The sequence below is a fragment of the Hordeum vulgare genome, chromosome 7H (assembly GCF_904849725.1).
Source record: "Hordeum vulgare subsp. vulgare chromosome 7H, MorexV3_pseudomolecules_assembly, whole genome shotgun sequence".
Lineage (NCBI taxonomy): Eukaryota > Viridiplantae > Streptophyta > Magnoliopsida > Poales > Poaceae > Hordeum > Hordeum vulgare.
The window spans coordinates 389,213,872-389,231,820 of record NC_058524.1 but is presented as its reverse complement, the minus strand read 5'-3'; the positions used below and the strand labels follow the sequence as shown (position 1 = coordinate 389,231,820).

At 47.0% G+C, this 17,949-nt stretch overlaps 1 protein-coding gene across 1 annotated transcript; it reads right to left on the bottom strand.

The window, feature by feature from the left end:
* Positions 1-10,960: 10,960 nt before the first annotated feature.
* On the bottom strand, positions 10,961-17,267 carry LOC123410439 (protein ENHANCED DISEASE RESISTANCE 2). Its single transcript, XM_045103386.1, has 3 exons — positions 16,975-17,267; positions 11,440-12,368; positions 10,961-11,225 (listed from the first exon to the last, which is right to left on the bottom strand). Coding segments are annotated over exons 2-3 (930 nt in total). The 5' UTR covers positions 16,975-17,267; the 3' UTR covers positions 10,961-11,224.
* Between the last annotated feature and the right edge of the window lie 682 nt (positions 17,268-17,949).

Genomic DNA, 17,949 nt, shown 5'->3' with positions numbered 1-17,949 from the left:
CCCGGATATTTCACCGGGTGCATGCGAATATGCTCAACATCAATGAAAAGATGATTAGATAACCCCTTAGGGACTATGACGGTGGTAAAGATGTCCGCCTGGACGTTTGTGCGGAAACGTGAATCCGTAGAATCACTGCCGACCTCGTATTGATTTACGTCGCGGCGGAAAGTAAGATAGGAAGCTGCCCCAAGTGTGGTGGATTTTGTGATATTACGACCTAATGTGGCAGGAGGCTCTAAGGAGATGCGGCGAGCTTCACCTGCAGGCTGGGCAGGAGGCGGTTGTGGCATGTAGGACGCCCTGCGAGACCCGAGCTTGGACCTTCGAGCGACGGGTTGAGGAAGTTCCTCGGCGGCAAGCTCCTCCTCGAAGTCGGGGTCAGGATCATCAGACGACGCTAAGGAGGAGAACGCCGAGCAGTCCGTTTGAAGGGATAGTGTGGCTCATCCGATTCCGACCCCGTGTTCATAGGGGTGCGAGAGGATGAGCCGGCCACGGTCTTCCGAGCGGTGTGCTTGGTCTTGCCATGAAGCCCTACGTGGATGAAAACTCCCCAAATGAGGAACGAGCATGGAGATACATGAGAGAAATCAAATCCAACGCGAAAGGAGACGGAGGAGCGACCTGAGGATGGATCTCGCGATGAATACGGAGGAAGAAGGAGGGAATCCGTGGAGGAGAGCGGCTCGGGAGAACCAGGGCTGGGCGCTGGGGAGGAGCTCCTCGAGCAGTTCCCTGGGCTGGCGGCGATGGCTGAGGAAAAAAGGGGGCGCTGGGGGTTAGGGCAAAAGCCCAGCCCCGCGCCCAGCTTTATATAGGGGCCCCGAGGCGTCAGACGTCCGAGAGGCGTCGGACGTCCGGAGGTCGTTCTTGCGTCGGACGACCGACACTGGTCGGACGACCGGAGGGGGTTTTGCCGCGTCGGACGTCCGAGAGGCGTCGGACGTCCGGAGGATGTTCTGGCGCAGGACGTCCGAGATGAGCCGGACGTCCGAGAGAGAGGAGAAAGGAGAGGCCAGAACAGGTAATTTTTGTTTTGATGATGATAACTTGCATGGTATATAAAAAAATACGAGCACTGTTTTCCTAGAAGTATTACATGCATGAAATGATCTGTGCGTACGTTGTAAGCTTAAAAACACATAGAATTACGATGCACTCCCCCTAAATATATGCGCACATCAAGACACAACCATAATGTGAGTGTATGTATGTGTGCAAGATTTCAAGATATGTTGTCAAGCTCCAAGATACCAAGTTCACGCCTAAGTTGACAGAACCTAGCTACGCTAAGTGGCTTGGTGAAAATGTCGGCTAACTGCATGTCGGTACCCACATGGGTAATATCAATGTCACCCTTTTGCACATGGTATCGCAAGAAATGATACCTAATATCAATATGTTTTGTGCGAGGGTGATCAATGGGGTTCACGGAGATCTTTATGGAACTTTCATTATCACAGAGAAGAGGAACGTGTCGATACGTGATACCATAATCCTTCAGTGTTTGCCTCATCCATAGCAATTGAGTAGCACAGCTTGCGGCTGCAATATATTCGGCCTCGGCCGTGGAGAGAGAAACACAGTTCTGCTTCTTCGAGGACCAACTTACCAACGAGCGTCCAAGAAACTGACATGCACCGGAAGTGGATTTCCGTCCCACTTTACCACCGGCCCAATCCGCATCAGAATACCCAATAAGATCAAACTTTGCATCCTTAGGGTACCATAAGCCTAACTTTGGGGTGTGAACAAGGTATCTAAGAATGTGCTTAACCGCCGTGTGATGGCTTTCCATAGGGGAAGCTTGAAATCTAGCACATATTCCTACACTTAACATGATGTCCGGTCTAGATGCGCAAAGATAAAGCAGCGAACCAATCATGGAGCGATAAGTAGATGGGTCAAAAGGAATACCGTTTGAGTCTTCATTTAGAACTACATCGGTGGCCATCGGTGTCTTCATTGGTTTAGCATTTGTCATATCAAATTTCTCAAGAATGTCTTTGAGGTACTTAGTTTGAGACAAGAAAATCCCTTCTTGAAATTGTTGTATTTGAAAACCAAGAAAGAACTTCAAGTCCGTGTTGAGTGACATCTCAAAGGTCTTGGTCATGGAGGCCGCAAACTTCTTGCACAAATGGATGTTAGGAGAACCAAAAATGATGTCATCTACGTAGAATTGGCATAAGATCAAATCACCATTTTCCCTCTTAGTAAAAAGAGTGGGATCGATCACCCCCACCACAAAGCCATCATCGAGTAGGAACTTCTTAAGATGATCGTACCAAGCACGGGGTGCTTGTTTAAGACCATAAAGTGCCTTGTGAAGTTTATATACATGGTCTTTGTGATGAGGGTCAACAAACCCAGGTGGTTGTGATACATATACCTCTTCTTGTAGAGGACCGTTAAGAAAAGCACTTTTCACATCCATTTGATGCAAGGTAAAACCATTGAAAGCAGCATAGGCCAACAAAATGCGAATGGACTCAAGACGAGCAACAGGGGCGAAAGTTTCACCAAAGTCCAAACCTTCAACTTGGGAGTACCCCTGTGCTACTAACCTTGCCTTGTTGCGTAGAACAGTCCCGTTCTCATCTTCCTTGTTCTTGAAAATCCATTTAGTTCCAATGACATTATGTTCCTCAGTTGGTCGTTCTACCAATGACCATACTTCGTTGCATGTGAAACTGTTTAGCTCCTCTTGCATAGCAAGTAGCCAGTCATTGTCACATAATGAATCCTGAACCCTGTGTGGCACAGTACTAGAGACAAACGAAAAGTGAGCACAAAAGTTTGTTAATTGTTTATGAGTCACTCTACCTTCCGATACGCCTGTGAGGATTTGATCAATATCAACACGACCGGCCACACGTGGCATGATGGAGGTCAAGGTTTCACGAGGTTCAACTTCGTTTCCATCATCAATGTCCTCAACATATGGATCATTTATGTGCGGAGGAAGATATTCCTCTTCGCGTTGCACCTGTTGAGGTTCATCATCAAGCATACCCATACTTTGGTCTACCTCTTGAAGATCATCTTGTTCTTGAGTGTCATCAGGGTGAGAGACATGTTCTCCCACTTGATCCTCAACAACTGGCATGATGGGTGTGCTAATATCTTGCGGAGGTACGGGTAGTGAACAGTCTTGAGGATGCGAGATGTTCTCATCATCTTCATCATCATCATGGGGTCTTTGTTCCATAGGCAGAAGTGCACCTACACCCATGTTTAAGATATCTTGTGGGGAGTCTTCTTCACCTGCATCATTTAGATCAACTTGCTCCCCATGGGAGCGATTAAATTCATCAAACGTCACATCACAGGTTTCTATAACACATCCAGTGGATTTGTTATAGACTCTGTAGGCGTGAGAGTTTGACCCATAGCCAACAAAAATCCCCTCAGTTGTTTTGGATTGAAATTTCTCTAACCGTTCCCGTTTGTTGAGGATGAAGCATTTGCATCCAAACACACGAAAGTACTTAACATTGGGCTTGTTCCCAGTTAGGAGCTCATATGGAGTTTTCTCCAATATTGACCGGAGGAAGAGTCGGTTTGATGCATGACATGCTGTGTTGACGGCCTCAGCCCAAAAGCTATGTGGTGACTTGTATTCATCTAACATGGACCTTGCCATTTCCACAAGTGTCCGGTTCTTCCTCTCTGCCACACCATTTTGTTGGGGGTGTAAGGTGCGGAGTACTGATGTTCAATGCCCTCATCACTAAGAAATTCTTCTAGGGTGTAGTTCTTGAACTCAAAGCCATTATCACTTCTTACTGCCTTGATGTCCTTGTCAAACTTCCGCTGGGCTTGTTTGGCAAAGTTAATGAAGGTGACCTTCGTCTCATCCTTGGACTTGAGAAAGAACACCCATGTATATCTTGAGTAATCATCTACAATGACTAGGCCATACTTTTTCCCTCCAAGACTTGCCCATGAAGGAGGCCCAAATAGATCCACATGAAGGAGCTCTAACGGCCTCGAAGTGGATACAACGTTCTTGGGTGGATGTCTTGATTGATGTTGCTTCCCAGCTATGCATGCACTACACACACGATCTTTCTTAAAAGATACATTTGTTAGTCCAAGAATGTGATTACGTTTAAGAGATTTTGAAGATTTTTCATGCCAACATGGGCGAGCCGGCGATGCCACAGCCATCCCATGTCGGCCTTGGCCATTAGACAAGTTGTATGGAAAGTGCTCTCTTTCGAGAAATCAACCGTGTAAAGGTTGCCATCCAACTCTCCAACAAAAGCCACTTCAAGAGTGTCTCTCTTAAAGACTTTCACATCCGTTAGTCCAAATAGTGTGTCATAACCGACGGAAGCCAATTGACGAACTGAAAGTAAATGATATTGAAGAGATTGGACAAGCATGACATTTGCAATAGACATCTCATTAGTGATTGCCACCTTGCCCAACCCAATTACCTTCCCTTTCGACCCTCCACCAAATACAATGCTCATGTATGGTCGAATGGCTTGCATGAAGTCATAGAGCAAGTTACTATCTCCGGTCATATGATTGGTGCATCCACTATCGATCACCCATTTTGCTCCACCGGAGAAAACAGCCTGTAAAGAATTAAGACTTGGTTTGAGGTACCCATTTTGTCATGGGGCCTTTCACATTAGTTACAAGAGTCTTAGGGACCCAAATAGCATAGAATCGAAATGCATTACGGGGACCAATGAATTTAGCATAGACTTCTCCTTCCTTTGAATTGCGTAGTACATAGGATGGCGGCATGAATTCGGTTGTCTTGTTGTGAGTAGACGGACCCCTAGTGGTCGATCCACTCACAACCTTACCTTTCTCCATGTGTCCCTCTGGTACAAATATTTCCTTAAGAGGAGTGGTACACTTCAGAGGAGATGCACTTTTCTTGGCAGTGCTTGGGTTGAACCCAAGCCCTTCCTTGGCGACACCTCCATTGTGTCGACTTAAGATCTCATTGAGAGTCTTTTGTCCTTGTGCACATGTCATGAGACCTCTGTCTAGCTGTGCCCTTAACGAACAATTTTCCTCAAGGATAGATGTCAGTTCACTACTAGGGTTAGTAGTGCAGGTATCAACATTGATAATAGGTGAGGAGTAGGCCTTAGCTAGAGTGTCAAGATAAGTGACCTTAAGTGCCTCAAAGCTCTTTGTAAGAACAGTGAGTTTCTCTTCCTTGTCTTTGAGAGACAAGGATAGACGCTCACAGTCCTTAGAAAGAGAAGCATGAGAGTTCACAAGTCGGTCTTTATCATTTAGTAATTCTCTGCACACATTTTCAGCCTTTTTCAAGGAGGCAAGATCATTAGCATGTTTATCAAGGTTTTCACCTACTTTTGAACATAATGCATCATTTTGTGCTTCCTCATAAAGGACTTTCTGCTCAAGGAGTTCATTTCTCTCCTTCTCCTCAGTGACGAGGGTTTCGAGTTCCTTGATGGTATTGGTGTGCTTACTCACCATTTCCATAAGTATGCGAAACATAGTGAGCTTCTTTCCTTTAAGAGAGCACATAAATTTGTTCATTTTAGCAAACATGGGGTGATCTAAATCACCATCCTCATAATGATCTTCCGCATCAAGATACTCATCAGAAGGGGTAGAAACTAGATTGAAAGAGTTTAACCGTGGGGTTACCTTAACCTTATCATGGGAGCTTTGGTCTTCCCCATCTCCCATGGCAGTCTTTGCCATCAAACACTTGTGAGCGTTGCCCTTGTAGTCCTTCATATAGTTGTAGTGAACAACATCACCACTTTTGTTGACTAGCCTCAAGGTACTCTGTGTATCTTGAGCTACTCCGGCAACTCCACCAACATCTTTTAGATCTGATTCTTCTTGTGCAACCATTGCTCTTCCATCTGTCCTCTTGGACTTGGAGTGCATAGGGTTTGGTAACTTCTTCTTTACAAAGGTCTTTGGAAACCTTGGTTTGTCTTCTCTCTTCTCATAAGGGCAGTCGTTGGAGAAGTGGTTGGTTTCCTCACAGTTATAGCATTTCCTTACCTTCTTCTTTGGAAATCTTCCCTTGAACTTCCCTGCACTGAACTTCTTCACAAAGAGAGCAATGTCCTCAAACGATGGGCTTTCAATAGAGTCAACATCATCACCATCTTGACAGTCATCATCACCTTCTTCTTCTTCTTCACTTTCTTCTTCGTCATACTCATGCTTGGCTTTCAAAGCAAGATTGATCTCTGATGTTGAAGTGCCATGCATGGCTAGATGCTTTGTTGCATTTGCCTTTGACTCTTCAAATAATTGGAAAGTGGATATGATGTCATCCGGAGTCATTTCTTTGAAAGCATGATGCTGTCTCATGTCCCATACCATTTGATGGTGATATGGAGCAAGAGCGTGAAGTAACTTGTCCACAAGGAATCTCTTGGTCAGATTGAAACCATCTTGCGTCTTGTCACAGTCACATGACTCAATGTCTGCGGCGAGAGTCATGAGCCGTTCTAGTAGTTGCTTGGGAGATTCACCCTTTTCCATACAGAAATTCTGTAATTGCCCCTTGGCAATTTCATATTGAGCAAGCCGAAGAGTGGAGGTACCGGTCTTGGTCCTTATGATGTTGTCCCACAATTCCTTGGCACTTGTGGTGTGAATGTAAGGTCTTCGTTGCTTGTCATTCATTCCCTTTCTTATGCACATGATTGCAGTGTCATTGAGATGCTTGTCATAAGTTTCTCTGGGCGTGAGGCATCTTGGATCAACAGGATTGTACCCATGCTCGAGGATGTCCAGCATCTCATCATTGGCGTACCTAAGATGATCCTGCATACCAACTCTCCACAAAGCAAAATCGGAATTGTCATCAAGCAAGGGAGGTTTTCCTCTAGGATTGTACTTAGGTTTCTCAATTTGAGATTTAGCATAAATCCATGGAACACTGGTTTGGTTCCTCTCCGGAGGAGGTTGGCCAAATGAAGTACCGTGCACGTGGGGCCCTGAGGCCCTCGGGGACGTGGTCGTCCCCGTGGTTAGTGCTGCTAGTCTCATTTGTATTATGGACTCAAGAGAAGAATCATGCTCCTCTTTTTGCTTGGTAAGGGCCCGTTCCAGGTCCTCAGAGGTGAAAGACTTGACTTCCGCGGAAGTCCCGTCCCTCTGCACTGGAGCTACCGTAGCTGGATCCACGTCCATCTCGCTCTAGGGCGGTTAAGCCACACAAATAGAGCACGAGGCTCTGATACCAATTGAAAAGGATCGAGATGGACCTAGAGGGGGGGTGAATAGGTACAAATCCAAATTTTAATAATTACTTGGCAATTTTTAGGCTAAAGTGCGAAATATAAGTGTAAGCCTAATAATTGCTATGACAAAGAGTAAGCTATTAGGAGTGAAGCAAAGCAAGCGGTAAACAATAAGCAAATACAAGTATGTAATAAGGATTAACACAAGTAGAGAGTTAGGGTTAGGAATAACCGAAACTCCGAGAGAGACAAGGATGTATCCCGATGTTCACTTCCTTGGAGGGAAGCTACGTCACCGTTAAAGGGGCGGATGTTACCACGAAGGCACACCAACGCCATGAAGGCTCACCCTATTCTCCCTTTGAGATAACTCCACGAAGGCGTTTCTCAACCACTAGTGGTAAGCCTTGAGGTGGCTTCCAAACCTTCACAAACTTTCCGAGGGATATCACAATGGTTTGATTCCTCTCCGAAGACTCCTACCGCCTAGGAGTCTCCAACCTCCAAGAGTAACAAGATCACGGGGATTGCTCAAAACTTGCTCAAATCACAAATCACTTTGGTGGGAAGGAGGAGAGAGAGACGATCTATCTTTTGATTGGAACAACACTCAAAGGGGCTCACAAATGCTCTTGGGATCTAGGATTTGGTGTAGACAAGAGTGAGTGAGTGGAAAGGTGTTCTTGGGTGTATTCTAGCTGTGTTGAACACCCTTTCACGAGGTGGGAGAAGAGTATTTATAGTGTGGAGTGAAATCCAACCGTTGGAGGTGCAATAAGTCACACAGGGTCCGGACGTCCGACACTTGTCGGAAGTCCGGGCGTTCGTGAGGGGCCGGACGTCCGACAGGGGTCGGTCGTCCGAGACCTGTAGGCATGACTGGAACTCTTCTGAATTCATCAGTGGCCGGACGTCCGACAGGGGTCGGTCGTCCGAGGCCTGTAGATGTGCCTGAACATATTTGAATTCATCAGCATACGGACGTCCGGAGTGGCCCGGAAGTCCGTGTTATACAGCACAAGTTCTACTTGTGGTGGCTTCCGGATTTCCGATGGGTGTCCGACATCCGGTGCTCGGACATCCGGAGGGAGCCGGATTTCCGAGATATAGTGCACACATTCTACTGGTGTTGACCTCCGGATTTCCGAAGCTTGGCTGGACGTCCGGCCCTCGGTCGTCCGGAGGGAGCCGGATTTCCGAGATATAAGCCTTACAAACTACTGGTGTCTGGCTGCGGATTTCCGGAGGGAGCCGGATGTCCGACCCTCGGACGTCCGGAGGGAGATGGATGTCCGAGGTAACTGGACATATATTGAATTGTAGACAGTGGACAGTATGTGGTGCTTGATATGTTTGTAGAGATGTGGTATGAGCAAGTTTATCGCAAAGCCTGTGATCCCCTCTTAATAGTGTGGGATCCCCTATACTCAATATCAGTAAACTCAAAAGACTATTCTACATCATCTCTTCTTAATCCCTAGTCTTCTCGAAATATACATCACCAATCTTTTCAAGCAACCTTTGGCACATAAATCTTAATCTACTAAAGTACTTGCCGTCCTGAGATACACTCAACAAATAGGATTAGTTTCCTATGTATGTGTTGTCATTAACACCAAAAGACAATTAGGGGCATAGCTTGCACTTTCAGCCAGGCAATGTACTCAGCCCAGAAAGACCGGTCGCTCACTCTTAGTCTCGCTCATCCAAATCATGAGGCCCTTCATTAAAATAAACGGATTAGCTCATAACCTCATCCAAAACTGAACTACTTCAATGATGTCACACAAAAGAGCAACATTTTGATTTCCAAATTACAAACCACATCTTTAACTGGAAAAATATTTGGATACCACTAAATGATGGAGCTACGTGAGGGAAAAACTGGGTTGTGAGCCTAAGAAAATTGTGCTCTCTTTTAGCCTGGCCCGCCCAGCCATTTCTTCGAAGCTCCGCCACTGCATAATCGATGGTCCATGTTGGTTGACGTGGGTCGAGTTGAGAAACATCACAATGGACATGGCCGGCTCTCGCAACGACCCAATAGAGGCGTTTGGCTTCGTGGGTGACCTAGTTACAATGTTTGGCATCAGTGATGGTCCAGTGACGTTAGTTTACGCCACAACAGGGGTTGACTTGAAGGTGTGCATCTTCACTTGGTTTCCACCCAGTGTGTTTGTGGGTGGCTCGAAGAATGATGCAGCACGTTGTGGCCCATCGGTTCTCATACACCCCAATTTTGCTGGGGGCTTCATGCACCCACCCACATATATGTAGGCAAGCGGAATGGCATCACACAGTGCAGCGGCCATGACGACGCCGATCCTACTAATGCATGCTAGAAAGGTCGACCAGTGAAACCCGTGCATGGTACGATGACCTTGTAAGCTCTCGACAACCGCAGTCCGCGTCAACATGCAATCCGCTAACCATCCATTTGCCTGTATCGAGCATCGAATGGATCCAATGTTAGCATATACTTCCTCCTTTCCTAAATATAACTCTTTTTAGATATTTCACTACGAACTACATCCGTATGTAGTTCGTAGTGGAATCTCTAAAACGACTTATATTTAGAAACAGATGGAGTATGACTTTATGTTGTAAGTTGTCATAACGTCCTTCCAATATTTCGCGTGTAAAGTTAACATGTTATAGCCCGATATCTCGTTGACAACGGTAGCAGTCACATTTAACCTCACATTTATTAACAAAATACGAACACAATCATTTGCAGGTAATTCAGAAAAAACATCCTTCAAATAGTTTACCTAACTTCTCGGCTTCATTTGGTTTTTGTCCCTTTATGTGTCATTCATAAAACATGTTTTTATATGTTGCTTGATTTATTGATCAGGAGAAACATCGTTCAAATAATTCACCTAACTTGGCGGTTTCATTTGGTTTTCGCCCCTTTATGTGTCATTCATAAAACATGTGTTTCATATGTTGCTTGATTTATTGATTGGGGTTGGTCGTGTCATCTAGTACAAACAGAAGCAGAGCCTAACTTACATGAGCACATCTGAAAAATGAAGCGTCAAAACTTACGATTGTCGAAATCACCACGGATACCTCTTAGTGGACCACTGAACAAACAGTGTCAGAAATCTTGCAATAAATCAAGATAAATGCACACCCATGCCAGATCTAGGACTTGAACCAGATGAACAAGATTCTTGAAAAAAAAAATGGACCACATATCCTAGGTATTTTATGCTACCTCCGTCCGGAAATACTTGTCCTAGAGATGAATATATTTAGACTTATTTTAATTGTAGATACATCCATTATATACATTTTTAGGACAAGTATTTCCGGACGGAGGGAATATGAACCTGGTAGGTCTTGGTTTTTCTCCAGCACCCATTTTGTCTTAGAAGAAGTGTGCTAAGAAAGCGCAAAGTTCCAAGAACCAAAACTAAACATCGCGTGATCAGTTACGGTACAAGAAAATTGGTAGTTTCAACGATACAATTGTTTGTAGATCCAGGTCTTTGCCCTGTTCACAGAAACACAGACAAGGACAACAAAAAAATGTTTAGATGACCCCGAAAATAATACTGTATCAGTTCTGATGTACTATGGGTTCATCTAAACACTATTTTCGGGGTCATTATTCTGATCTACTCTGGGTTCATCCAAATATCGTCTTTGGGATCAACAATAAGGAGTAGCTTTTCATCGCACTCTAGGTTCCACGAGGGCATTTGGAGTAAGTATTTACCAGAGCCACAGAAAGAGAATGCAATACAACATACCAATTTCTCGGGCTAAAAGGTAAATTTAGTTAATATGTACAGAAAGATGTTGTTTTTCTCTTGACCAGTATGTATCATTTTCACAGCAGGGCTCAGGACTATGATAATCCACAACTACCTGAGGCCGTCGTTCATCATTGTAAAAACGAATTCGACTTTTACACATCGCCTGAACTGTCATATTATCCCCAACCAATGAACGCATCATTTTGATGGAAGCTGTATACATCTCTAGCAGATTCAGGGATATCTGCAAAAGGGAACAGCATCATGTCAGTACTTTTCGCGTGATAAAGCTTTGTTCAACATGAGGAAAATTTTCAAAGACATCCTACAACTATAACATAGGTTGCAATTTGACTACAGTAGAACGATCCTATTATATTTTTTTTGTTTATCTGTTAATGTAAAAATATTCTAACAAAAGCAGTGGCTAATTAGCACATCGAGTCTGATGCACTTACCAATTATCGTTGTTACCAGCATCTTCTTTGTGAAAGTTTCCGTTAGTGTTTTCTGAGCTAGGCGATGGCTCCATTGAGCTGCCTGGGTTCTGTAGCAGTTGGGAAAAACTCCGCCATAGTCTTGAAGGCAGAATTGGAGCAACTTCCTGCTGCTCTTCAGATGGCACTTCGTACACACCAGCTGATCCCGGACTCAACTCAGAGAACCTTACAGCTCCAAGAAGTCTCTCGGGGAGCTCTGATTCAGCTTGACTCTCAATAACAAATGCTAAATCTACAGTCAGTGTCGCCACGTAACCAAACGCCAGATGGACAATTGCATTTGCAACTATGGAAGACCCAATATCCACATCAACTTCGATGAAGTTTGAACCCTGGACATACTTGCACGAAAGTGCTCTGCCAAGTATGCAGATGGCTTGTTCACCCACAGCTTTTCGGACAATCCAGGGCCCCTTAACTATGTTTGCTATCAGTTTAAGCCTGGATTTACGGAGAGCATCATCCCCTTTAAGGAATTGATCCATCAGCGAGCCTTCGGGTACAGGTTCCAGTGAGACAAAGTAAAATATCGCGCTGTAGTTCTCCTTGCTGGGCAGTTGCAAGTTAAAAGCCCAGACAAAAGGTTTACTGCCGTGCAAAACCTCCTCATCGATGGCTTTTCTCACACGATGGTTCCTGTTTTTCAGGACCTCGCAGATTTTTACTGAGCCTTTGATCCAATCAACTCCAAGAGGCTTCAGAAGATACTCCCCACCAGGTATTTTTGCCTTAGTTGCAAAATATTCTGGGCCTCTGACCATAAATGTGTCACCAGGAGGAGTAGCCCAGCCATTAGGACAGTTTTCAGGTGGTAGACAAGGAACTGCTCCTCCTGACTGGACATTCTGTATCCATTGGTGCTTAGCCTCACCATCAGAACAAGCCATCTACAAGGAATGCAAATTTTAGTTAGTTCCCGAAGGAATAGAACAGCTTTAGATTTTTATTCCCATGCCCCTGGTTCCTTAGTCGTACTCAGTTTTCCCCACACACTCATTCTGGGTATGTTTTGAGCCATTTTTCGGGGGCAAAAGTGAGGAAAATGTGAAAGCAAAATTTCATCGCATGGGGAAAAGTGAGCAAAAATTAAAGAAATAGGGAAAACTGAGTACGACTAAGGAACCAGGGGCATGAGAATAGAAATCCCTTAATATAAAGGTACAAAAGAGTCCTTCACATATAAGCACCAATCAGAGAAATGTTAATGTTTACTTTAGTAGCTCTGCAAAAGGTGAAAACAACAAATGACTAAACCTTTCGAAAACTTATAAGCATCTATGGCCTAAACATGATATTAGTATTTGCAAATAATCATTCACTCACTTATGTGCCATCAAATCCTTCGCAGCGATGATCTATTTTAGAAGAATCAAATGAAGCAGGGAGTGAAAAGTTATCAAATGGTTAACACATCACATATCTGTGACCCATGCATTGATGCAGATGCACTTTGAGAAGTGAACGACGCCGCAGTTACATATTGTGGATTTAGCAACAACGGAGAAACAAACTACAAATATGTACAACTCAAATTCGAAACTGTAAAAAAAAGGTATCCAGTAGCAACTGCAGAAGATGCAGCAGCTATCACAATTGTTGCACTCTGGTAAGAAGGAACTGCATTACGAATTTACGATATACAGCAGCCCTGGTACTCCTGTAGCATTCTACTAGTAGTTTGCTCCATTATGCAATCCAAGCCTGAAGTATTAATACTACAGCCAGATAAGAGATATCCAAATCGACAACTTGCCTTGCATCAATTAGGCTGTAACAAGTAGCAGCAATTTGCTGGTCAATTTGGCTTGCTCGAAATCAAGCTACCTTTGAGCACAAGCCAGATATGATGGATGTGGTCAAGCACGGAGCAGAGCTCCTGAAAGAGAACGCATCTCAAATGCTGTTGCTATGTGGTCCTCCAGGGCTGGGGAGTGGTAATGCAGGTGAAGTTTGAGGTGCTGGTCTGAATCCCGACTGGAGAGGCATGTCGACTCTCATGATCTGATTGCAGGTGGTGGTTTTTAGGTTGCTGGTTTTCTGGAACTTCCTTTACTTTCGCCCGTGGCCCCTAGGGTGGCCATTTTGTAATATGTGTGGTACTGATGGGCTTTCTTTGTGTTTCCTTCTCTTAGAGCATCTTTTTTTAGAAAAGGAGGTTCAACCCCCGGCCTCTGCATCAAGCAATGCATACAACCATCTTTATTAATTATTCCACGAAGGTCTGACAAAAATATACATCACACCACCCGAAGCCACCATTCACACCTACAGACTCGATAATGTGGAGTGCTCTCACTCCACATATCTAAAACCGGTGTTGTCGCCAATCCATCCACATAACGTATCAGGACCAACAGCCGGTGCAGCAGACTTAAAGCGCACACCACATGCACAACAGCCGGTGCAGCAGACTTAAAGCGCACACCACATGCACACGTTAGAAGCCGCCATCATCATCGGTCCACTGAACCATCTTCAGGAGAGAGATCCATATCATCTTTGCCAGTCCGAACATCCGTCGACGCCACCACGGCGCCAAATAGCGCCACCGCCCTGTGCTCATCCGTCCAGACGCGAAGATTCTGGAAGAACTGTCGTGCGTAGCACCTGCCAACCAGGCATGACTCAGCGTAGTACCTGTCAGCCAGGCATGACTTGACAGCTCCATCAAATTTCCGGGCAAGATGAAGCCACTCCATCTCCAGCCTCTGTCTCCAGCACTACTCCACAAACGATGCTCCCAAGAGAGAAACGGCACCGCAGTACCGCCATCGTCTGATCTGCAAGGCCAGATCTTAGGGTTTCCCCCGAAGCAGTGCCGACCACCAGCAACCGCCATGGACTCACACGGTGCCCACCACCACTCAACCCTCAAGGCGACGCCTTCAGAAAGGTCACGGCGTCAAGGACGCCGCTGCCGCCCACCGGAGTTAGGATTTTCACCCGAGAGGCAGTGAGGTAGGAAGTGGAGGAGCAGACGTAGACCGACGTCTCCAAGAAGAACACCGACGCCCTTGAGCGTCGGCGGCGGCGCAGCCGGCCAAGGCCGACCAAGGGGTTTCCCCCAATCTGAATCTCCTCCACCAGCTTCATCCGCAGCCACGCCGGCACCGCCAGGAACCCGCAGGAGAGAAGCACACCGATTAGGGGCCAGAGGACAGTGACCGGATCAGCCACCGCCGGCCGCCAGAACAGCCAACGACTCCACGAGCTGTGACCACTGCAGCGACCCACGACGGCCGCCACCACCCCTCGCCCCGCCGGCAAATCCTGATCCTGGTAGGCAGCTGGCCAGCCGCAACCCCAGCCCGAACCACCACGGCCCCAGGCCGGAGAAGACGCTGCAGGAGTCCTTCAGGACGCGCATCAGCGGAGCCGAGCCTCCCACCACCGTCCGCGCCGTCCGTGCTAGCCGCCGCCTGCGGATCCCAGATCGGATCAGGACCGAACGGGCCCAACGACCGCGACCGCGCGCACCGCGACGGTGCACCCACCAGCGCGACGAGGCGCCATGCCGCACGCCGGAGACCGCCTCCGCCGCGAGCAAGGACATTGCCCTGGAGCCGAACGCCGGATAGCCGCTGCCCGCACGCGAGATCCCCTTCTCCCACGCGAGCAGCAGCCGGAGGCCACCGACGACGGCGAGGAGGAGAGGGGCTGGTGAGGGGAGTCCGGCTACGGGGGTGACGGGGTCGCCGTCCGTGTCCTTCTCTTAGAGCATCTACAACCACAACTAGCAAAATCTGCCCCCAAAACACTGGATACCCCATTTGCAAATTGCCAAATCCATATTATTACATGCAACGTAAAACTACTCTGAATTTCGCCGCGATGGTCCTTGTAGCTCCGTCCATGCCCATGCCCGGTGGCTGGCTGCGCTCCTCGGAGTGGAGGTCTAGTCACCGGCGAGGTAGAGTAGGATATGGGACACGCACCGCCGGCATCGGCTCACGGGACTCAAGGCGCCGCCAGCTCTTCCACGTCGGAGCACATGCCCTGCATGTCGCAGGTGCATGTGAGGTCGATAATGGATCCATCATGGTCAGAGCCGGCCACGTCCACCATGACGCGGTTGCGACGGCAGGGGTTGCCGGGCACCACACGCGGTGCTGGAGAGTGCGACTCCGCCTCACCGACGTTCGCAGAAAGGGACGCCACGGCCTCCCGTGCCCGCTGCCTTAACCGGTGGGCATGCCACACAATATTTTCGTCCGATGTGTAGTGTCCTGATTCCGCGCGCCAACGGAGGGCATGCACATCTGCCACGGAGTTCGGACGCCAGACGGACCGCACCGCCTCCTACCAGGCAGCCAAACCTACCGTGGGAGTAGATCCATGTGCCATTTGGGCGGACGCAATGGATTCCTGTCGGATGGCGTCCGAGCGCTGCCGTCGGGCAGACTCCTCCTAGGAGCGGCGTAGCACAAGGCAAACAACCATCTCCTTGGGAGCGCGTGAGACGAGCTCCCGATCAACGGATCAGGAGGTAAAGGACTTGGATCCGCTGACCTCCATGCCAGAGATGGTCGGAGATCCTCGGACGGGAGCTTGTGGGTGAAGGGGAGTGGGTTGGAGTGGAATGGGGCTAGGGTATCGTCCGGAGTGCGGATAGGGTCAATTTATGTGGGGTAGGGTGGGACGCAGTGCGCCGGATCAGACATCGTGGGCGCATCTGGGCGGCTCCATATCCGCCCCGGGCTTCATATCGGGAGTGTCGGTCAGTCGGAGGGTTTGGGCTGGATTTGAGATCCGTGGTTGGGCGGTAATTTTTTGCCCAGGCAGGTGCCTGGGCGTTTAGGGCAGGCATGGGGGGTCCGGTTGTAGATGCTCTTAGTGGGTAGGTTTGGGTGACATCAGGTTTTCGCCCCATAGTCCGTGTCATGATGGTAGGCATAGACTCTTGGTTTTCTGGTGTTGCTCCGAGCTCGCCTTTTCTCTTTCCTTATCTTACTCTGATATGGTGGGCAATGTATTTCAAGTTATGAAAGAAAATGGAGAGGGGGGAAGCCCGGTTTGATCAAAATTAGGTTGTAACAATATCCTCCCCTAACTAGCTAAAAATATACTGTACTGCAATTAGTATATCTTTCTCAATTAACACTTCCATTATAATTTACCAAAGTACAAACCCTGCCAGGTGTGAGCCATGGTTCTCCAATTGTAGCAAAGAGACTCGCCTGTGTCGCAATCAAATCAGCTCAACATCTAGAAATAACAGGTAAAGAATCTTCCTCTTCTTCTTCTTCGGGTAGTTACACAAACAAAGCGCTCCCGGCTCAGCTTCTCTATCAGCAAGAACGACTTCACACTCCAGTCAACTTGAGAACAAAAGGGGGTTACCCCTTCTTCTGTCGAATCAGCTTCCTGAATTCGACGGATTCATCTCCGCCGATCCACAAGCATCACTACTCCCCAACAAATTTTCGGATTCTCTAGAATTAGGGTGCTAAAGCCGGCGAAAAAGCAAAAGGATCGGAGGGGCAATAAGCTCACCAAGAGGATCTTGTGCTTGCTTACTCCTTTCAACCGGGACCACGGAAGCAGCAGCAGCAGCAGGAGCTCTTACTTCCCTTGCGATGGGATGGATGGATCGTCCTCGGAAGGGAAAGCTAGGATTCGCGTGTGGCAATTTGGAATTTCTTGCGTGGGGATTTGGAATTTGTTGGGCTTGCTTGGCTTGTCGTCCCGGAAAATAGAGATGGGAAAGGCACGGATGATGTGACCACTGAATATACCTCATCATTATGGTTTAGCTTCAGATTATAATTGGAAATTAGAATACTGAATATTCGTTATGCCTTGTTTGGTATTAGTGTATTTTAGGAAATTTGTGGGGATTATCCCGGTCAAACTCCTCAATCCCCACACATCCCATAACACTATTTGGTTCTAGTGTATTTGACATGTTTCATCCCCACATTTCCTCTCAAATCCCCAAATTATAGTGCATTTCTCAATACCCAATACACTACCCCTACCTAGTGTATTGGGGATAAATGGGGATTTGAAGGGATTGGGTGAAGGTTAGGGTTTCACCCAATCCCTTAGGCCTTGTTTGGTACTAGTGTTTTTGAGGAGATTGACGGGAATAATCCCCCAAGGGATTGGGTGAAACCCCAACCTTCACCCAATCCCTTCAAATCCCCATTTATCCCTAATACACTAGGTAGGGGTAGTGTATTGGGTATTGAGAAAAATGCACTATAATTTGGGGATTTGAGGGAAAATGTGGGGATGAAACATGTCAAATACACTAGAACCAAATGGTGTTATGGGATGTGTGGGGATTGAGGGGTTTGACCGGGATAATCCCCACAAATTCCCTAAAATACACTAGTACCAAACAAGGCCTTAGGGGATTATCCCCACCAAACTCTTCAAAAACACTAGTATCAAACAAGGCCTTAGTGGTGTAAAGTGTAAAAACGAGAGAAGGAAATAAAATGATGGAACAGTGTTCTCATTGAT